General features: G+C 41.9%; 1 protein-coding gene across 1 annotated transcript in view; it reads right to left on the bottom strand.

The window, feature by feature from the left end:
- auts2a (activator of transcription and developmental regulator AUTS2 a) overlaps positions 1 to 23,940 on the bottom strand; it is a 975,777-nt gene that overhangs the window by 83,836 nt on the left and 868,001 nt on the right. The window contains 1 exon segment of the mRNA XM_034179013.1: positions 17,776 to 17,824. Within this exon segment, the coding sequence (XP_034034904.1) occupies positions 17,776 to 17,824 (49 nt within the window).

The raw sequence follows: 23,940 nt of genomic DNA, 5'->3' as shown, positions 1-23,940 counted from the left end.
AATTACATTAATCATTAAGAATTACAAACAGTACGGTACTGTGTGGTAAATCTGTGTCAGGCAGGTAGTTCTCAAAAACTGAGTGTGGCCATGGTGGAAGGAGACTAGTGAGGGAAGCCATCAAGACACCCATGACAGCTGTAAAGGAATTACAGGCTTCTGTTTATGTGAGTGGACAAACTGGGACTTGGTGCTTCCTGTCGTATCTTCATTCACAGTTTCATGTTGGAGTGGAATAGAGAAGGATTGCAAAACATGTTCTTTTAAAGAAAATCTTCACTCAGGATTAACCTTTTTTTTTTTACTGTGACTGTACCAAACATGAGACTTGAGGTAATAATGGTTGTGGGAGAGTCATCAAAGTTAAGGAAGAGCAGAGTATTGCAAAGGTTTTCTACTTTAATCCAAAACATCGACTCTATTCTCGATTCTGTCTCTGGAGGCTCACACACCAGCCCAGCGAGGAAAAATGTCAACCCCACTCGTGATAAATGGCTATGCAGAGCTTTTTAAACGTCGTGCAGCATTATCTTAATCTTGCTGCTAAGCTACACTTCAACAGTGTGCTGTGCAGTTAGGTAATGCGTCGCAGTGACTCAGCCGCCGCTCCCGGACGGCTTGTGGATTGACAACATCATAAAAGATGGGAATGTAACTGGGTGAGGAGATATTACTGCCGTGGGACGGAGCTTTAATTGTTTGATAGATCTGTCTGCAGGCATTTGTGGTGACACAGTGTGCTGGTTTGTCATCATCAGTATCTGTGTGTCTCTGAGCTTCAATCTGCTCCCTGGACGGCAGTCACAGCTGTAATCAGCCTCGGTTAGCGATTTCCACCGGCGGCATCTTGAAGCCAGTGGAGACTTGATAAAAAGTTGTTTATTTCACCGGTGGTTGATAGATTAAGTCGCAGTGTTCTGACTGGTGCTGACTCTCCTGGAGAGCAAATGAATCTGGTTAGCTGGCCGACACCTCCAGGTGCAGTGACAGCCGGGCTAATTAGAGCTAACATTTAATGACTTAGAGTTAATGAAATCCATTCCTGTGCAAAGTGAACCCAGAATGAACAGAAAGGTGGAAGAAAAACAGGGAGTGATGGTGGATTTAAGATCCCTATTAGACATTTATGCAGACGTAACGACGATGGGCCCGAGGTGAAGGAAACAGATCAATGAGTGAAAATAGGAAAGCAAATTCCTCGTATCTGCCTTGGGTTTTAAAACAAAAGAATAAGACACTATAGCTTTTGAGGATGCATAAAAAATACAGTATAATTATTGAGTAGGTGAAGAGGCTGAGCGATTAAAAGATGAGGGACTGGTGCTAAAGCTTCAGAGTGACCTCAGGTTGCCCCTGGATGATTTCTGGTGTTGTTGCAGAGAAATAAGCCAACAGCCAATCACTGTTGCACCTCCGCATCTGACTGAAATGAAGATCTGAACATACTGAAGCCAGACTGAAGGTATCTGAGTAGGTAGCTTCATCAGAGAAGGAGTTAAACCTGTGTTCGATTCTCTCTCACGCTACCTGTCTGTGTCCTCAGACAAAACACTCACTCTGCCCAAGTCCTACCAGTTGGTAAAGCAGTACTGGACATGTTTTGGGAAGTAACCTGTGTCAGGTTGGCGTCCCATCCTGGTCAAAGTTGTAGATTCTCATCCCCTTCACACTAGAGAATCCAGAGATAAGCACCAGATGCAGTGGCAATCGGATCAAATCAGGTGGTAGTAAGTTAAAGGTACACATACTTTTGACAGGCTGGTTGCACCTTGGACTTTTGATCCTGATCTTTGACCTAATCTCTCATACTGTGTGTAACTAATTACAACAGGTTAAATGCAGATAACAAATTTTGTTGTATGTAATACACAATGACAATTAGAGCTCTAATAAATATTTGACTAATCAATGATTGATCCACTAATAAATTAATCACCAACTATTTTTCCATCATTGATTAATTTTTTAAACTCAAATTCTCTGTTTTCAGCTTCATAAATGTGAATATTTTTTGGTTTCATTACTAATTTTTTTTACTCCTCTCGGGTTTTGGAAGACACTAATTGACATTTTTTGCTATTTTCTGACATTTTATAGACCAAACGACTAATAAACTAATCCAGAAAATATTCAACAGATTCAACGGTGAAAATAACCTTCAGGTGTCGCCCTAATGACAATGACGGCATTCTTCTTCTTTATCTTTGACAATGATTGCAGACCTTTGACCCTTATCACCAAGATTTGAATCTTTCTACTCATCTTTGACCCCTGACTGTTGCTCCTGAGCAATAAATGTTTGTATTGATTGTTGATCTTTTATCATCACCAAGTAGGTTTTGTCTTCTTTGACATCTGCATTTCTGTCTGTCTTGTATTTGATCCTTTGCAGGATGAAGTAAATAAATAAATAACTTACAGAATCAAATACATCAGGATTAAAAATGACTAGAATTAAAGGTCAGCTCAGGTCAAAGTAGTGTTTTAGGTTTCTCAGTTATAGAAAATTTGCTTCTCTCAAGTCAACCATGTTACCAAGACCTTGTTATTGCATGTTCTTCAGTTACTTAAAGCCCCGCGTTATGTATTTACACTTCATTACCTGCGGTCAGTCATTTACTTGACTACATTACAGTTACTTTGTTGGTATTTTAACTTAGTCAGCTTCTATTACTTTGAAGTTGCTTGTCTTTGATCAGTGACTGAAGGCAAGATCCGCCCCTTAATGTGGATCAGCACTAAAAGTTTATCGGCGTTTCCTTGGTCCATGGTCTACATCAGTGGTTCTCCGTCTTTTTACAGTGAGTACCACCTTGGTTTTCCAAGTACCATCATTACAATCAGAATTCAAATCATTCAATTAAACTCTTTTTATACAGCACCAAATCACAACATAGTCAGCCCAAGGTTCAGCTCAAAATAGCAGAATGCAGTATGTATTACTATGATTTAGATCAGTTTCAACTAGAGCTGAGTGCTTAAAGCGCTTTTGCGTTGTGGACTGTCTGTGACATCCAGGACTGTGTCTGGCAGTAAAGAAGAACAGATTGCTCTCCCACACACAGCATCGCTCCATCAGCTTCATGTAAATAAATTGACATTTTGACAGCCTATTTTGCAAAGAAGTTCAGTGGAAATTTGGTTTCATTTCTGAAAGAGACACGATGCCACTCTGGTCAGAATTTATTTCCTGTTCCACACTCCGTGGAGTGGTCGCGGTAATACACCAGTCAATTAGTTGCCAACTGCCATTAAACATAAAGAAGATACATCCCTTATACATGTAACATAACAGCTCCACACGCATGTGGGAGATGTCTGCCAATTTATAATCACTCTCTGCCACATTTGTCTGTTGAAGCAGAAACTGATCGGGAAGCGTGTATTAGCCGACTCTTATGAAGCACTGCTTCATTTCGCTTACAGCAGAGATTCGATGTCAGATTGGCTTTGTTTAAGTGTTGAAGCCATGGAGACTTTAAATGCAAAATGAATCGCCTGCTTCATTTATTGATACTGATTCAATTACAGCCCGACCGATATTATCAGCCGATATAAGCCATTTTCAAAGCACTCACTATCAGCCAAAATTTTGCCGACAGAACGCCGATAATTTCTCATAAACAGAACAGTTACTGAAATAATGTTTGTGTTGGCAATGTAAAATGTCCTTGCACTGTTTGTCCAGTAGATGGCGCTCTGACTCCATTCAACTGAGAGCTGTTTACACCCCTGCTTAAATGTGTTCATCATCGGCTCCCGTAATTCACCGTCACACTGCACTGATCGGCTGACAAAAGCATACAAGTATGTTTATCAGGATCTACATCCTTATCCTAAACCTATATCTAAGTTGCAGCAACAAGAGGTACAAGATCAGATGTATTTCACAAGTCTTTTTAAGGATATGTATTTGCTAATTTCACAAAGGTTTAATTCTTGATTGCATTTTTTTTAACTTGAAAATTCTTCTCTGTTATAAAGTTAATCAATATGAGGACAAAGCTTCAGCTTTAAGCTCATACCTTTTTTGTTAAGGGTACAAAAAAGAAAATTTTAATCATTTAAAAAAATAATAATAATATCGGCTGATTTATTGGCTATCGGCAAATCAGCCGATTTATCGATTATCAGCATTTTTTTCCATCCAAATATTGTTATCGGCATAGGCCTCAAAAAATCCACATCGGTCGGGCTCTAGATTCAATGAGACATTATTTAGTTACCCTTAACCTTATTTAAAATAAAGCAACTGACTTAATTACACCATAAAAAACAAGTTTGTTTGGCAAAGATCTACATACATGTGTGGTACATACAGTGACCCTTTTTGTGCTGACATGACTGGATCCAAACCAGATTATAACCCCCGAGTCACACTAACTGTCAGAATGCTCATAGCACGGGCCGGGGCGGAGGATTAGCAGCAATCTTCCACTCCAGCTTATTAATTAATCAAAAACCCAGACAGTGAGATAGAGTATCTCGTCAATAGTTTTACATCCTCATTGAAAACAACTTTGGATGCTGTAGCTCCTCTGAAAAAGAGAGCTTTAAATCAGACGTGCCTGACTCCGTGGTATAACTCACAAACTCGTAGCTTAAAGCAGATAACCCGTAAGTTGGAGAGGAAATGGCGTCTCACTAATTTAAAAGATCTTCACTTAGCCTGGAAAAAGAGTCTGTTGCTCTATAAAAAAGCCCTCCGTAAAGCTAGGACATCTATCTACTCATCACTAATTGAAGAAAATAAGAACAACCCCAGGTTTCTTTTCAGCACTATAGCCAGGCTGACAAAGAGTCAGAGCTCTATTGAGCTGAGTATTCCATTAACTTTAACTAGTAATGACTTCATGACTTTCTTTGCTAACAAAATTTTAACTATTAGAGAAAAAATTACTCATAACAATCCCAAAGACGTATCGTTATCTTTGGCTGCTTTCAGTGATGCCGGTATTTGGTTAGACTCTTTCTCTCCGATTGTTCTGTCTGAGTTATTTTCATTAGTTACTTCATCCAAACCATCAACATGTTTATTAGACCCCATTCCTACCAGGCTGCTCAAGGAAGCCCTACCATTATTTAATGCTTCGATCTTAAATATGATCAATCTATCTTTGTTAGTTGGCTATGTACCACAGGCTTTTAAGGTGGCAGTAATTAAACCATTACTTAAAAAGCCATCACTTGACCCAGCTATCTTAGCTAATTATAGGCCAATCTCCAACCTTCCTTTTCTCTCAAAAATTCTTGAAAGGGTAGTTGTAAAACAGCTAACTGATCATCTGCAGAGGAATGGTCTATTTGAAGAGTTTCAGTCAGGTTTTAGAATTCATCATAGTACAGAAACAGCATTAGTGAAGGTTACAAATGATCTTCTTATGGCCTCGGACAGTGGACTCATCTCTGTACTTGTTCTGTTAGACCTCAGTGCTGCTTTTGATACTGTTGACCATAAAATTTTATTACAGAGATTAGAGCATGCCATAGGTATTAAAGGCACTGCGCTGCGGTGGTTTGAATCATATTTGTCTAATAGCTTACAATTTGTTCATGTAAATGGGGAATCTTCTTCACAGACTAAAGTTAATTATGGAATTCCATAAGGTTCTGTGCTAGGACCAATTTTATTCACTTTATACATGCTTCCCTTAGGCAGTATTATTAGACGGTATTGCTTAAATTTTCATTGTTACGCAGATGATACCCAGCTTTATCTATCCATGAAGCCAGAGGACACACACCAATTAGCTAAACTGCAGGATTGTCTTACAGACATAAAGACATGGATGACCTCTAATTTCCTGCTTTTAAACTCAGATAAAACTGAAGTTATTGTACTTGGCCCCACAAATCTTAGAAACATGGTGTCTAACCAGATCCTTACTCTGGATGGCATTACCCTGACCTCTAGTAATACTGTGAGAAATCTTGGAGTCATTTTTGATCAGGATATGTCATTCAAAGCGCATATTAAACAAATATGTAGGACTGCTTTTTTGCATTTATGCAATATCTCTAAAATCAGAAAGGTCTTGTCTCAGAGTGATGCTGAAAAACTAATTCATGCATTTATTTCCTCTAGGCTGGACTATTGTAATTCATTATTATCAGGTTGTCCTAAAAGTTCCCTAAAAAGCCTTCAGTTAATTCAAAATGCTGCAGCTAGAGTACTGACGGGGACTAGAAGGAGAGAGCATATCTCACCCATATTGGCTTCTCTTCATTGGCTTCCTGTTAATTCTAGAATAGAATTTAAAATTCTTCTTCTTACTTATAAGGTTTTGAATAATCAGGTCCCATCTTATCTTAGGGACCTCGTAGTACCATATCACCCCAATAGAGCGCTTCGCTCTCAGACTGCAGGCTTACTTGTAGTTCCTAGGGTTTGTAAGAGTAGAATGGGAGGCAGAGCCTTCAGCTTTCAGGCTCCTCTCCTGTGGAACCAGCTCCCAATTCGGATCAGGGAGACAGACACCCTCTCTACTTTTAAGATTAGGCTTAAAACTTTCCTTTTTGCTAAAGCTTATAGTTAGGGCTGGATCAGGTGACCCTGAACCATCCCTTAGTTATGCTGCTATAGACGTAGACTGCTGGGGGGTTCCCATGATGCACTGTTTCTTTCTCTTTTTGCTCTGTATGCACCACTCTGCATTTAATCATTAGTGATCGATCTCTGCTCCCTGTTAAGGATTTTATATATATATATATGTTATCACTGTTAAACATTTGTACCTTTTGTCTTCTCTCTGATGAGAACGGTGTTGTGCTGTTTGCACTTAAACCCGAGAATGTACGTGTTATTCAACCTTGTTTTAGCATGCTGGGGTCAATCTGAACTGGGAATGAGAAGCTGGATGTACTTATTATTATTATTACACAACTTGTTTTCGTAGCCGCTAACGACTGGGAGTAAAAGAACTGAAGGTTGAATTTTGACTGACTGTGATGTGATGCTTAGTGTTCCAGGCAGATGCAGAACAGCTGATAACTGCGAACGAGATGTGCTGACCTTCGATGATAAGAGTAAAAGAAAGAAACTGTTTTGCTTACAGCTGCACTTATTGACGTGTGTGTTTATGTTACGGGAAGAAACTTGTCTTGCGTCATTCCCCCACCCTTAGGACAAGTTTTTGTTTATGTGATGAGGGATTCACTAATAAAAAGAGCGAAGCGCAGGCCAGACTTTAGTGTAGCTTTGGTGTACAGCCTGACTGCACTCTGCGCGTAAAATTTGACTTTCTGTCTCACTGGTGTTTCTTGACTCTGTTTGTCTTGTTAAAGGTTTTAAAAATGTTTGGAGGAGAAAATACCCAACATTGACTGGGGGCTCGTCCGGGATCTCAACAACACCGGAGGTGTCCAGCGGAGGTCGTCAAGTCCAGACGTAAATCCTTGGCCAAGGTCCGATCGATTGTCGACCACCATTGGCATCGTCTGGTTGACGAGATTTTCCCGAAGAAGACAGACAGGAAGTCGAGTCAGTGAGTAGAATTTCTTTGTAAATAGTACTGAGTGAGTGGTGATCAGATCACATAAACAGTTAAATTCCGCAAGCGATGATACAGAATCGTCTGTTAATGCAAAGCAGTTAAACTCTGTAAGGAGGGTGCGGACTCCTCTGTTTATATACGCGTACCGGTAGGGGATAAAAGTGGTCACATAAAACAGTTAAACTCCGTAAGCGATGATACAGAATCGTCTGTTAATGAAACACAGTTAAACTCTGTAAGGAGGGCGGACTCCTCTACGGTTGCGAGGGACGCACGTAGTTAAATTCCGGAAGGAGGATACGGACTCCTCTGTTTTAATACGTAAAGGAAATCCCGGGTAGAAATACGTGCACTGTAAAAAAGCAGTTAAATCTGGCAGGGACGGCGGAGTCCCCTAATGCAGGACATTAGTTAAATTTCACGGGAGGGCGAGCTCCCCTGGGCTAAGAATACGCGTACGATTATTAAAAGTGTTTCTATGTGTAAATAGTGTTTTGTGTAAGTGTAAATAACTGTGTGAAAGTGTAATACTTTGGACAACGTTAGTGACAACCGTGCGTGTGGAAGCAGAGGCAAGTGATTCCGCTTCCTACGGGGAGGTGAAAGGAATCAACCACACGACGGCAAATTAATTGTCACGTCCAAAGAAAGTGTGAAAACTTCCGATTTAGAACACCCTAGGTGTGCCCCCGTCTGAAGTCCAAATTATAACAAGGGATAATAAAAATGGGGGGTAAGACGTCTAAAAATAAGGAAAATTTATCAACTGACGACTGGAAATTTATGGAAGCAAAAAATCCAAAAGCAACAAAGAAATTGGAGACCTGGATAAATAAACATGACTTTGACGGACGACTGAACCTGATCAGTATACAGAAGCTGAAGAAGGAGTTAGAACAGCAACATAAAGGTGATGAGAAAAAGATGCAGAAAGTAGGGGCAGATTTAGTGGCATTTTGGGAGGAGGAAGCAGAGAACAGACAGAAGGGAGCAGAGAAGCGACGATTAGAGAAAGCAAGGAAAAAGAAAGCTGTAGGTAAGGCAGAAGAAGATGTGATAATTCAGCACAGAGAACCAGAACAGCCTCAACAACCACCGCCGGCTGGATCGTCGGTGACAACAACACCCTTATCTCCTCTACCAGAGGATGACGATGTACCGCCACCACAGTATGATTTGGCAGTAAAACCTAAGGTAAAAAGTGAAAAACCAGAAAAACCAGAAAAACCACAAACACGCAGTCAAGCGAAAGTGCCCACAGCCCCTCCCATGGTGGAACACAGTGACCAGGGAGGTGCCTATCCTATGATAGAAGTACCAAATCCTCGTGCAGGAACAGCAGGACATCGATCAACCATGCTCGTATATCGAACATGGAATGCTGATGATATCAAAGCAGCAGTCGACATGATACCATCGCCACATGTCGATATTGAGGGATTTATGCAGGATATAGAAAACATTAGAAGTTCTTACCACCTTAATGGACCTGAAGTCCAACAGGTGTGGATGAAAGCATGTGGCCCTAAATGGAGTCAGGTACGCGGAGACTGGAATCCTGCAGACCAACAAGGCATACCACTGACACATGATGATCTAGTCTTGAAAACAAGAGTGGAAGCTATGATTACACGTGCAAAAGGTGTGTTAGGACCAAAGATAAATTATACTGAAATTACCAGGACAACACAGAAAGAAGGAGAACCATGGACAGAGTTTAGATGCAGATTTGAGAGTGTATTTAGGGTCCATAGTGGCATATTGCCAGGAACACCAGTGTATGAAAACAAATTGAAAAATATTTCACCTGTGAAGCTGACAATGACCGATTTGATTCATGATGGCAACTCAACAGCTGTCATAACAGTAACAGGTGCCACTGAAGATGTTTTAAAATTGAGATTCACAGGTATGCCATTACATGTGTCACTTTGTAAACCATATTTGACAGAATGGCAAGAATTGGGACTGACAGTCATAACAGCTTTGTCAGCCACTGATTGGAGCAGAGTTGGACCACGAACGGAGTTCAGTCCATCAACTAAATTGTATAAAGTGCCAGTTAATGTCTCATTGGTGCTGACAGCTGGAACACACATTGATGTGTCCACTTCACAATCCTGAGTGTTTCAGTTGAGTCCTGAAGATCTTCTCTCTTCGGTACCATCAGGATTGTGGACAACAGGTCCTTCAGACGTAGGACTGATAAAAAATGCACAACCTGTAGTTATAAGACCAAAAACAGAATACAGACCATGTGTAAGACAGTATCCATTGAAACCTGATGCAATTGAAGGAATCAGGCCAGTAATAGAGAATTTATTAACAGCAGGAGTAATAGTGCCATGTCCAGATTCACCATGTAACACACCCATATTTCCTGTAAAAAAGGCTCCGCCCTCAGTGGGGTGGAGAATGATTCAAGATCTGCAGGCAGTAAATGCTGCTGTGATTAAAAGAGCACCATGTGTTCCAGATCCACACACCTTGTTAAATTCGCTGAGACCAAATTCTAATAGTTTCTCAGTAATTGACATAAGTAATGCATTTTTCTCTGTGCCAGTACACCCAGATAGTCAATTCTGGTTTGCTTTTACCTTTAAAGGACAACGATATACATTTACCAGATTACCGCAGGGTTACGCAGAGAGTCCAACTATTTATTCTCAAGTCATGTCAGCATGTTTAGCCAATTTTGTTCCACCGGCAGATAGCCAACTATTAGTGTATGTTGATGACATTCTGATTGCCTCTGACACACGAGAAAACTGCATAACTGACACAGTAGCATTATTATGTTTCTTATTTGATAATGGCCACAAAGTGAGTAAAAACAAAGTTCAGTTGTGTAGGGATAAAGTAAAATATTTAGGACATGAATTATCAGCCACAGGGCGCACGATCCTGTCTGACAGGAAGGAAGCAATTTTACACGCTCCAAAACCACAAACCAAAAAGCAGATGATGTCATTTCTTGGACTGACTAATTACTGCAGGGCATGGATTCCCTGTTATGCAGAATTGACTAGTCCACTTTCTGATTTGATGTACAAGGATGATATTTCAATGTCAACCGTGTTGGAATGGAACAAAGATGCTGAGGAAGCTTTTGTAAAAGTAAAACAAACAGTGTCATCCACAGTTTTGGCACTACCAGATTATAGTAAACCATTCATTCAAACAGCTGATTGTAAGAATAAGTTCATGACTAGTGTTTTGGTTCAAGTGTATGGCTCAAAATTAAGGCCAGTTGCCCACTACTCATCTAAATTGGATGCAGTGGCAAGTGCTCTACCACCATGCGTACAGGCTGTTGTTGCAGCCTCTATGGCTGTTCAGTTGACACTGAAAGTTCCACATGCAGTTTCTGCACTTCTGTTGCAGACAAACATGAGCCTTTTGTCCCCAGCAAGACATCTTTCGTGTATGTCCTTGCTATTATCACAACCACACCTTACGGTAGAGCGCTGTACAACATTGAATCCATCCACATTGATACCTTTACCTGAGGATGGTGAGCCGCACAATTGTCTTGATGTAGCTACAGTCTGTACAAAAGCACGCCCAGACCTCCGGGACACACCCATCCCAAACAGTACAATTGTGTATGTGGATGGTTCTTCCACTAAAAACGCTTATGGACAAACACAATCTGGATATGCTGTTGTCACAAATTCAGAAGTATTGGATTCTGCTTCATTGCCATCGTCATTTTCAGCACAAGCAGCTGAATTAGTTGCTTTAACTGCGGCTTGCTATCTGTTTAAAGGTACGGCTGTAACAATTTATACAGACAGCCAGTACGCTTTCAGCACAGTGCATGTGTTTGCAAAACTGTGGGAAGAGCGTGGAATGGTGACATCATCTGGAGAGCCAGTGACTCATGCCACTCTCCTAACTGCACTACTGAAAGCTGTGAAGTTGCCTCAACAAATTGCTATATGCAAATGTGCGGCTCACACCAAAGGCTCTGACAGTATTTCAAAAGGAAATGATTTTGCTGACAGAGCAGCAAAAGAGGCAGCAGCAGCTTCTTCTATTTTTGTTGTACAGGAAACTACTCCAGATTTGCATTTAGGTCATACACTGCTTGCTGACATGCAACAGCAGGCAACTGACAGAGAAAAACAAATGTGGATAGCTAAAGGAGCTACGTATGCAAATGATTTGTACGTATGACCACAAAAGAAACCCATATTGCCAAAAAATATGTTTAAATGGGCAGCTATTATGAGCCATGGCGTGACGCATGTCTCATCAGGGGGTATGATATCGCAATTGCAATCTATTTTTTGTCTTTATGGGTTCGATGCATATGCAAAACAGCATTGTAGAGCATGCATGATATGTGCAAAACACAACTCACAAGGCAATTTGAGACCCCAAAGAGGTAAATTTCCAACACCACAATATCCCTTTCAAGTGATTCATATGGATTATATACAGCTGAGTAAACATGAAGGGAAGGAATTTTGTTTAGTCATAATTGATGCCTTCTCAAAATGGGTAGAATTGTTCCCTACAAAACATGCAGATTCACTTACAGTGGCTAAAGCATTATGCAAAGACATCATCCCACGATGGAGCGCATTTTGTTAATACAATAGTGCAATACGTAGGAGAAGCGCTACAGGTCAATCTCAAAAATCATTGTGCTTATCATCCACACAGTGCCGGATTAGTGGAAAGGACAAAGGGCACAATAAAAATAAGATTAAGGAAATGTATAGAAGAGACAAAACGAACCTGGATTGAATGTTGGACCTAGTAAAATTGTATATGAGAATAACACCAACACCATCAGGGTTAACACAGAAAGAGATAACTTAAACACATTTACTGCCGAATAATTTTGATCTTCCACAGGACGGCCTTCCAGTAGTCTAGCCAGGAGACTGGGTGTTCATCAGAGTGATTAAGAGGAAGAACTGGTCCAGTCCTCGTTGGGAAGGTCTATACCAAGTGCTGTTAACAACACCAACTGCAGTAAAGATAGCGGAGAGATCAACGTGGATACATCACTGTAAGATACAGCGTGTGTTGGCGGCCTCCACAGTGTAAGGGGAAGTCTGGCTACAAAGGGAGTCTATTTAATTAGCAATAGATTGTCTCAATGCCAGTGAAGCAGGGAGATCCTTGCACTATTAGGTGAGGTGGTTAACAACACTGTATCCTAGCAATCATGACTGAACTACAGCAGACCCCGGAGCGGCGTGCTCAGCGCCGCTGCTGCCGGACTGTTGGTAGGGCAGCCGGTTGCGTTGTGATCTTAGTGTGTTTCGTGCCCCTCGGATTCCTGGCCTGGTGGTTGACCCAAGAATTGCAGCTCACTGTGGACCGAGCCAGAGAACAACGCAAGCAACGTCAGAAGAGGTTTATTCATAATGTGAATGAGACAGATGGACACCCTCATATATACCATACTAATATGTGGTACAGATATGTTCATTTATTGGCTATGGAATTACGCTACTAATTGTTATGTTTGTTCGCAAATACCTATATCCTCAACACACCCAGCTCTGACGGCTAAACCGTACCCTGCTAGGGTGACAGAATGTCTTATCATACAGATGCATAATCAAACTGTATTTCGGGGGCAGTTCTAACACCACTTGCCTCAGTGCAACCACTTATATGATAGGGATTTCAACAGAGGACGTACAAGCGTGCCCAAGTGCTGCTCCATTGACTAGACTGAAGGGAAATGCAAAAATATCATCACGTTAAATTGTCATCACAACGGCCATTCCCAATTTGCTTTTACGGGACAGGGAATAAAAATGTAGGTAAAATTAAGAAACGTCTGTGTACCCAAACGTATGTTTTATCAAATAATTTAAGCCTAACCAAAACATAATATGTGGATGGTACTTATCTTCATCACATTGGACGGGGATGTAATTATACAGGCTCCTGTCCATGGGGAACGGATGAATCATGTGCTTATGTTAGTAAGTTTTTGCTACCACCTGTAAATGGTACTCCGGTGTATGATGACATCTATTGGCTTTGTGGTTCCAGACTGTACATGAGTCTCCCACCAAATTGGGGTGGTGTGTGTGCACCTACCCAGGTGACTGACCATACATATGTGGTAGGACCTCCACAGAGAAGAATGGCAGCACCAGACGGAGGAGATTGATATACCCAGATGTGTTACCACATAATCACATGTGGGGCTCGGATGTACTAAAGGACCAAAAAATTGTGGTCTGTAGGAGATAAAATAGCACATTCATTGTTCCCCTGGATAGGAGTGGGAAAAAATTCATTAATGATTGAAACTCTGAATTATCGATTGGGTCTGTTCATGAATGTAACTAAAAAAAAAATAGTAGCAGCTCAAAACACTGAAATAGATGCTTTACGTACCATGGTGATGCAAAATTGCATGGTTTTAGACTTGCTTACTGGTTCACAGGGAGGAGTTTGTGTTCTGCTGAACACAACATGCTGTACTTTCATCCCAGACTCCATTCATTCAGTGGATATGCAGGACGCATTGGAAGAGCTGAATAAACTTTGTGATGCAATGCATAAAGACACCCTAGCCATGAACCGGTGGAATCCCTGGTCCTGGTTGACTTCAGGACCATGTTGGCAGTTACTATTGAAAATGGTGACACCAGTTATTATAGTCCTAATTCTGATTGGACTTTGCATGTGTTGTGTGATCCCTTATATCAAAACAATGGTTGGCAAAATGGTGTCAAATACATTTGTACAGTGTAATCTGGCCTTCCAACAAACTATGCCAAAATATCAAGCATTGAAACAGTCAGACCTTAGTGGAGAAAACTGTAATGACTGTACTGAGAATTATGATGATATTGAAAAGCTCACAACTCCAGTTCAAGCTTGAACTGTTGACGTGATGAGTTAACACACTCTTAGCCTATGAAGCTTTAGCTGAAAAAGTAATAAGACAAGTGGTGTAGTCGAATAATACAGAAAAACGGTTCATTTATACCAGTCAGCCGAAGTGATGTATGGTGGTGGTGTGGTGATAACAGAATCTTTGACAGACTGCCACGAAATGTGTCAGGTTATTGTGCATTAATATCATTATTGTTACCCATGACCCCTGAAGACGTTACGACATATGCAGCCTCTCTTATTCCTGAGGATTGGCAGAAAGGCATAGCCAGACATAGAGTAAAAAGAGATTGGAAAGGAGTAGGAAATCCAACATATATTGACGCAATAGGAGTCCCCAGAGGAGTGCCTGACGAGTATAAACTGGTTGATCAAATAGCAGCTGGATTCAAATCTTCCATCTGTTGGTGGTGTTCAATTAATAAAAACGTGGACAGAATAAACTAAGTTAATAAACTAACTAACTAAGCTGGGTGATGCCTACTGTATGTTTAACAGGTGATAAACAGGTGGGAAATGTTAAGGATTTTATATATATATATATGTTATCACTGTTAAACATTTGTACCTTTTGTCTTCTCTCTGATGAGAACGGTGTTGTGCTGTTTGCACTTAAACCCGAGAATGTACGTGTTATTCAACCTTGTTTTAGCATGCTGGGGTCAATCTGAACTGGGAATGAGAAGCTGGATGTACTTATTATTATTATTACACAACTTGTTTTCGTAGCCGCTAACGACTGGGAGTAAAAGAACTGAAGGTTGAATTTTGACTGATTGTGATGTGATGCTTAGTGTTCCAGGCAGATGCAGAACAGCTGATAACTGCGAACGAGATGTGCTGACCTTCGACGATAAGAGTAAAAGAAATAAACTGTTTTGCTTACAGCTGCACTTATTGACGTGTGTGTTTATGTTACGGGAAGAAACTTGTCTTGCGTCATTCCCCCACCCTTAGGACAAGTTTTTGTTTATGTGATGAGGGATTCACTAATAAAAAGAGCGAAGCGCAGGCCAGACTTTAGTGTAGCTTTGGTGTACAGCCTGACTGCACTCTGCGCGTAAAATTTGACTTTCTGTCTCACTGGTGTTTCTTGACTCTGTTTGTCTTGTTAAAGGTTTTAAAAATGTTTGGAGGAGAAAATACCCAACACTCCCCTCCACAGCATGTCTTTTTCCTGGTTCTCTCCCTCAGCCCCAACCAGTCCCAGCAGAGGACTGCCCCTCCCTGAGCCTGGTTCTGCTGGAGGTTTCTTCCTGTTAAAAGGGAGTTTTTCCTTCCCACTGTAGCCAAGTGCTTGCTCACAGGGGGTCATTTTGACCGTTGGGGTTTTACATAATTATTGTATGGCCTTGCCTTACAATATAAAGCGCCTTGGGGCAACTGTTTGTTGTGATTTGGCGCTATATAAAAAAACTGATTGATTGATTGATACAATACACGAGCAACAGCTCTGGTTGACATTCCTGCTGTCAGCATGCCAATTGCACGCTCCCTCAAATCTTGTGACATCTGTGGCATTGTGCTGTGTGATAAAACTGCACCTTTCAGAGTGGCCTTTTATTGTGGGCAGTCTAAGGCACACCTGTGCACTAATCATGGTGTCTAATCAGCATCTTGATATGGCACACCTGTGAGGTGGGATGGATTATCTCAGCAAAGGAGAAGTGCTCACTATCACACATTTAGACTGGTTTGTGAACAATATTTGAGGGAAATGGTGATATTGTGTATGTGGAAAAAGTTTTAGATCTTTGAGTTCATCTCATACAAAATGGGAGCAAAACCAAAAGTGTTGCGTTTATATTTTTGATGAGTGTAAATAAATGCAGAGGATTTTATTACATCCTTGGAGGACATAAAAATAATTATTTAAAAAATCTGCACTGTGTGCATCTGAACAACAGGTTGCTGCCTGAATAAAACTGCTGCAGATTTCTATAACCCAGCGGTTTTGCTAAGTCCAAAACCTCATTTGTCACTGATGTGTGTACAACTATTCCTTCCTGCTTTCCTTCTGCTGCTTTACCTGGTGGCTGGTTTCGCCATCACAGCCTGTGGCGACGTCCTCGGCCTCCCTCTGAGCGCTAATCCCATCAAACACTTCATGTGTACCGACAAAAATGCGCAAACTGCCAAACAATTGCAGACTTTTTTGCACCTGCTTTTGGACAAATATTGACACTCATCGTCTCACAAATGAGCGTGTCTCTCTGTTTTAGCTGGTGCTGGAACTCGTTCTGAGGTTGGGTTTCTTGAGAGTGATGGTAATCCCTTCCAACATAAACCCACCCGGATCTTTTAATCTCAACACCGGCCTCCGTAAAAATACCACAGTCCTCTGCTCTCCCTGCACCTGGATTCTTTTACTCGCCTTTTGCAATAGCAATAGACATTAGCATATGGTGAGAGGGGAGGAGGGGACGGAGATGGTAAAAGGGATGAAAAGAGGAGATATTTAAATGGAAATAAGGGCCAAGAGAGTGTAGTACGATTCAGCAGGGTGAAAGCGTATTTTGTGTACTGTTTCCCCGCTCAGGTCCTTTCATGGAGGCAGAGAGAGGGCGGCCCTCTGTTGATTTAGGCCACACAAAGGGGGCCTTAATCCTTTCAAGGGAACCAAATCAGTCCACAGAGAAGTGCGTTCAAAAGGAAACCTCCCTGTCAAGCACGGACATTGAGCCCCCCCCCAACGAATGCCACAAATCAAACCCTGGAGGGAATCAAAGGCCCAATGTGGGAAATGTGTCTGGAAACCCACGCAGTGGCAAACGTCCCCAGTTCCACCACAGCCATGAGGGAGGTCATAACCTTCATGTCCAAGCCACCTCCCTGCCCTGCCCTGACCAGCGACTCCCCCCCATTCCAGAGGAATGTCCATTCACACAGGGCACCTCCATTATCCCTGAGCCAGAGAAAATAGAACTGCCCTTAACAGCAAATTAGTGACTTGCTAATGAGGTCACATGTGGTGCAGGCACACTGAAGCCACAAACAGATGCCTTTCCTGCCCTCGCATCTTTCGCCCGTAGCATCAGCAGCACATCCTCCTCTTACTCGTCCTCCTGCGGCTGCAGTAGGACTCCTGCACGCTGTCAGCAAAGGGTCACCAAAATGTCACTTTGCTTTAACATCGCTTCCTGTCACATACGTTTAAAAACAAAAGCCAATACAGAGCGTGACATTTCCATTCTTCTTCTTCTGCACTCACGCCACCTTATCTGTTGGTATTACATATCAGTAAAACGGACCTCTGCCACGCATTACTTCAAATAAAAATGGACACTCCCAGCACTTAAAGAACACACAGAAATAAAAAAAAAAAAACACTCAAACAACAGCAATACTATTCTAGGAACTGCATCATTTCAACATGGAAGATAATAATAAGAATAATAAGTACCTTTAACTGCAGCTGTGCTGAAAAATTTCTCTGAGCCGGCATCTGAGACCTGCAAAAGAGTAAAAATGGAATAAGGAAAAAATGGGCCGTGACATTTGCCACACAAAACTTCCACATTTGCTGTGATGTTTTTGTGAAGGAGCTGGAGAAATAAATAATGACTGAAAAATATACTGATGTCACTGAGAAGCATTTCTGGACACACAAAGTGCAGCTACCAAAATATCCCTCATCATTTTCAATAAATAGGATTTTCAAAATAAATCTGACAGTTTATTCGTGATCCGTCCACCTCAGTGACACAAACTGCATGATTAAATTCTCACGTATTTATTCTCTTTTTTTGGGGGGTAACCAAAAGCAGTTATTTGGAATGTGACCGCTCCAATCCCTGCCACTTGGTGGCACTGTTGCTCCACTGCAAATCAGTCAAAGCTCCTCTAGCAGCCACTAATGTGCGGCGACTGGATTTAAACCCGAATTAGATCATTAAAGGTTTATTAAAGTGAAAATATCGAGTCCGAGATGATTTGTTTTCATCCACAACGTCAAGGACAAAGATTGGAAAAAATTAAAGAAAAACAAACAAACTGCAGGATGCAAAGACAGAAAAGAAGCAGGACAACACCCGACATCCAGCACATGGACACCGATTTCTGCGTAAAACGCACGCATGTGTCCGAGGATTCATTCAATGTATGGATGATTTCATGGCATAAATCATCACGCTTTTTTCTTGTGGTATGAGCTCACTGAATGTTCAGATTGTGTCCAATGAGTTTCTTATTCTAAGCTGCATGACAATAATCAGGGGGACAGAAGAAACATCAAAACAAAAGCAGCAAATTGACTAACAACGTTCCGTTATTAAAACGCTGATTATTTATTGGTGATCGAATGCAAACAATGAACCGGGATAAATGAGTGAGGATATGTTCAAAAACAGCTCAGAATGTTGTTGCGCACTATCAGAATCTATGTTAGATTATAGATGCTTCCGAATCAGCGCACGTACCTTGGATGTGGCAGGTTTTGGTGTCAAATAAGGACTTTAGAGGTTCAGTAAACGTGTCCCAGTTTCACATTCTGCTTTGCAAAGAATATAATCCACACAAAGAGGCGCTGAAGTCTACTCCGATCAAAACTGAGGACAGCCATGAGCAGATACAAGAAGCCTTTCCAAGAAAAGAAAAGAAAAAAAATCCAAAGCTACTGCGCCTTTTGGACAAAGAGAACCATGATTCTCGCCACCGACGAGCAGGAAAAGAACAAAAATCCCTTGATGCTCCTTTCTTTCCTTTGCTCGGGACGGTGTGACTCTTTTTCATGTATATTCTCCTGTCGCAAACATCCGCGTGAGGTAAACAGGACCCGGGAGGGTTTGCGCGTCGGTGCGTAAAGAGGAGCCGCGTCCGACTGCAGCGAACCAATCCAACAAAAAGCGCACAGCCACTTTCCGCCGTGGACGCGCGCACACCCAACACTCACAAGATACGAAAAGACCGTTTTGGGTGCGTGTTCAGCTGCACAGCCTGTCTGTCCTGGTCTCTCTGACAGATCCGGGTGGTGGTGGAGCCTCTCCCAATCCGCTCCCAAACGCCACACAAACTCCCATTCATCCGCCGGCGGAGCGCCGCGGCCGCTTTGACGCTCGGTTCCTCCCACTTCCTGATTTCCAGCCGGACTTGGATTCTTCTTCAGAAGATAAATGCAGCAGTATTGTAAAACGTAGGTGAGCAAATAAAAGGCATCTACCCTTTGCGTAATGCCGCAAAAAAAGCGAGTCAGCGGCGCGCCAGAGCTAGATAAGGAGAGAGAGAGAGAGAGAGAAAGAGAGAGAGAGAACGAAGGGAGGGAAGAGAGAGCTGAGGCAGAAAGATATTCTTTCTTTCTGTCTGCACTAAGTGAGATGATGTCAGCCGCTAATGAATTCCCCAGCAGGGAGCTGCTACCGCGAGGGAGGAAAAACAAAACGCTCCTTTACGATCAGCGCGCACCTCCTCTGGATCAACTCCACCGGTCTGAAGGGAGGTCACTAGCTAATAATATTGTATAAAAACCACTCTGGGTCATCAGACTTCAGTTTGAGCTTTGAACTGCTCCCTGGCCCACCCACGCAGCTCCATGAGCCTCCATCCCTGACACTATAAGGCCAATACAGAGTTCAGAATTATGTGATAATGTTACCAAATCAAAGGCCTAAAAGTCAAACAGCACAACACAGCACCATGTCCAGCTCCAAGAGCATTAGACCACACGTCATGCAGGACCATTACCTGAAACTCCATAAAGCTTCTGTATGAAACAGTCTGCTTGCTGAACAGAGATCAATCCTCAAATTTCAAAGGCAAAAGAGAGAGAAACTAGAAGGTGTTTGTGTCAAAATTTACAACATTCCAGCTCCAATGCTGGTTGCGTTCCACTTTATGCAGCTCTGACTGAAAACAATGCATGCTGGTAAGAAATCTACTCCAACCTTTTCTGGCACTGCATCATGTCAACATGTAACAAGACATTAAAACCTCGCAGGTGCAAGGAGAATGTGGACAAACTCGGAATGGTAAGTTCGAGGTCACAACGTCTGATCAGATATGGATCTACATGTTTGGTTAGCACAAGAGAATGGGCGTTTCCAAAACGGTTGGAATGGCACTGTGTGCTTCTGATTTTGGAACAATGTTCTATAGCAAATGTCAGCACCTGGCAAATGAGTTAAATGGTTTTAGTGTTAGGGTTTAATTTTTTTCTGAAATGCATTAATAGTTGGAAATTTAAACAATACTTTTATATCTCGACTACGAACATTTTCGGAAGTCTTGCACAGTAGCAGAATTTCAACACTGTCCAGTTCCAATTATGGAATATTACACATTTTGATATTTCAAGAAACACGTTAGCTGGTAACCACCTCCACGTCAACAGAACTTTGCGCTGATTGGCTCAATGTTTCACTGAATTTCATGTTGTGTTTTACATTGTTATTCAGAGAACTTCAGATCGGTTATCACCAATCTCTCTCAAATGGGATGCAGTGTGTTCTCCTACTGACAGCGATTTTATTTGTTCATATGAACAAAATGAAGTTTAAACTTCCAGCACGAAAGCACCTACGAAAACAAGCAAACGCAGTGAAAACGGCCTTTATTACAGATTAGACAGAACTTCACTAATCCCTTGGGAAGACTCCCTCAGGGAAATTGAGGTTCCAGCAGCACTGTATAGCAGCACACAGGGTAAGAAATAAGCACACAGTATCAAAAGTGAAAGTAAAAAACAAACAAACAAACAAACAAAAAAAAACAATTTACAAATAGAAATAGAAATACCAGACATACTGATCAAATCAAATCAAATCAATTTTATTTATATAGCGCCAAATCACAACAAACAGTTGCCCCAAGGCGCTTTATATTGTAAGGCAAAGCCATACAATAATTACGTAAAAACCCCAACGGTCAAAACGACCCCCTGTGAGCAAGCACTTGGCTACAGTGGGAAGGAAAAACTCCCTTTTAACAGGAAGAAACCTCCAGCAGAACCAGGCTCAGGGAGGGGCAGTCTTCTGCTGGGACTGGTTGGGGCTGAGGGAGAGAACCAGGAAAAAGACATGCTGTGGAGGGGAGCAGAGATCAATCACTAATGATTAAATGCAGAGTGGTGCATACAGAGCAAAAAGAGAAAGAAACACTCAGTGCATCATGGGAACCCCCCAGCAGTCTACGTCTATAGCAGCATAACTAAGGGATGGTTCAGGGTCACCTGATCCAGCCCTAACTATAAGCTTTAGCAAAAAGGAAAGTTTTAAGCCTAATCTTAAAAGTAGAGAGGGTGTCTGTCTCCCTGATCTGAATTGGGAGCTGGTTCCACAGGAGAGGAGCCTGAAAGCTGAAGGCTCTGCCTCCCATTCTACTCTTACAAACCCTAGGAACTACAAGTAAGCCTGCAGTCTGAGAGCGAAGCGCTCTATTGGGGTGATATGGTACTACGAGGTCCCTAAGATAAGATGGGACCTGATTATTCAAAACCTTATAAGTAAGAAGAAGAATTTTAAATTCTATTCTAGAATTAACAGGAAGCCAATGAAGAGAGGCCAATATGGGTGAGATATGCTCTCTCCTTCTAGTCCCCGTCAGTACTCTAGCTGCAGCATTTTGAATTAACTGAAGGCTTTTTAGGGAACTTTTAGGACAACCTGATAATAATGAATTACAATAGTCCAGCCTAGAGGAAATAAATGCATGAATTAGTTTTTCAGCATCACTCTGAGACAAGACCTTTCTGATTTTAGAGATATTGCGCAAATGCAAAAAAGCAGTCCTACATATTTGTTTAATATGCACATTGAAGGACATATCCTGATCAAAAATGACTCCAAGATTTCTCACAGTATTACTAGAGGTCAGGGTAATGCCATCCAGAGTAAGGATCTGGTTAGACACCATGTTTCTAAGATTTGTGGGGCCAACTACAATAACTTCAGTTTTATCTGAGTATTTGTAACCTTCACTAATGCTGTTTCTGTACTATGATGAATTCTAAAACCTGACTGAAACTCTTCAAATAGACCATTCCTCTGCAGATGATCACTTAGCTGTTTTACAACTACCCTTTCAAGAATTTTTGAGAGAAAAGGATCACTACTGGTTTACTGGCTACTACTGTTCCTCTCCTTCCCGTCCCCTGTCTTCCTGTTACTTAGAGTTTGATGGCCTGAGGGACAAAGGAGTTTCTCAGTCTGTTGGTCCTGTACTTGGGGAGGAGCAGTCTGTGGCTGAAGAGGCTCCTCTGGTTGCTGATGATGGTGTGCAGAGGTCGACTGGCATCGTCCATAATGTCCAGCAGTTCATCCAGTGTTCTCTCCTCTGCCATCATCACCAGAGAGTTATTGATGCTACAGGAAGTAGAATTTGTCCGACTTGACTCCTGCAATCACTGGCAGTTCATCAGACCATCCATTCAGCCAAAGTCCATCTCAAATGAGGCTCCTATAACAGCTGAACCAGTCTTGTGTGTTGATTGGTCAGCCGTGTGGCGATGCCATTACACCAAACACCAGAGAAAGACAGCAGCAACAATGACAAATGGACCATGCTGATAGGTACCTTGAACAGTAACACTCTGATATCGGTGTGTGAGGCATCGTTGTAAAGCACTTTGATGGAAAAGTGTTCCAAATATGATTAGAAATGTCAAGTGTGGTGGCAATTTTGTCAGAAATGTATGTGTTGTAGAAGTACTGGACGTGAATCTGCTTGAACAGATGTTCACTAGACCTTCATCATCTCACATATCAAAGGGGATATTATCACTTCCACATGTTGGTGTTGCTGAGTGACGAAGATGAGGTGGAACATCACCCTGTTGAGATTCACCCTGAAGGCCTGAAAGTAGTGTTTAAGTAATAAACGACAGTGCCACCTCTTGCCCTCCATCCTCCGCAAAGTAATCTAAAAGATGGACATTTCTGAAAAAATCCTCTTAATAGTGCAAAGTCTTGTGTGCTATAGGTTGTCAAATGAATGACAAGTGTCACACTGCAAAGTCCTTCCCTGCCAGCTCAGCCCAAACCGCCACAGAGCAGAAAACAGACTTAGTTCATAGCCGAGATGCTAATCCGTCTTGGGAACTGAGATGTAAAGTTGCCTGAGGTTACATAAAATCCCCACACAGTAAAGTAGATGCAAAGTACAGTCAGATGCTTGTTCCTTCTGCTCAACTTAAAAACAACACATGGCCTCTGTCGGACAGAATTTCTAGACGTCCATGCAAAGAATAAAAGGAGGGTTTACTCGACAGTCAGATGCATTGAGCTGATAAATTGCGATCCTGATGAGTGGGTGTGGGTTCAGTGTATGGCTGCTTGTGGTCACAGTGGCAACATCCAGAATAAAGAATGTGACGTACCATTGTGGGGTGGAAGGGTTTGGGCTCAGGTGGCCGGTTAAAGCCCAGCTCAGAGTATACAGTCACAGAGGGCCTGAGAGAACGAGCAGCCAACACCACCACGTGCATAATCAGGTGCTGCAGTCGATGTCCACAAGTCAGGCGTATTGAGCAACCTAATGAGCATTTTAATGAAGTGATTAATCTCAGGCATAATGTTGCCCAAAGACTGTGGGAGAACAATTTGGATAACTACAGTAAAATCATTCAGTTGAATGCAGT

Source organism: Thalassophryne amazonica, chromosome 9 (genome assembly GCF_902500255.1).
Source record: "Thalassophryne amazonica chromosome 9, fThaAma1.1, whole genome shotgun sequence".
Classification (NCBI taxonomy): Eukaryota; Metazoa; Chordata; class Actinopteri; order Batrachoidiformes; family Batrachoididae; genus Thalassophryne; species Thalassophryne amazonica.
This window is presented reverse-complemented; position numbering and strand designations above follow the sequence as displayed.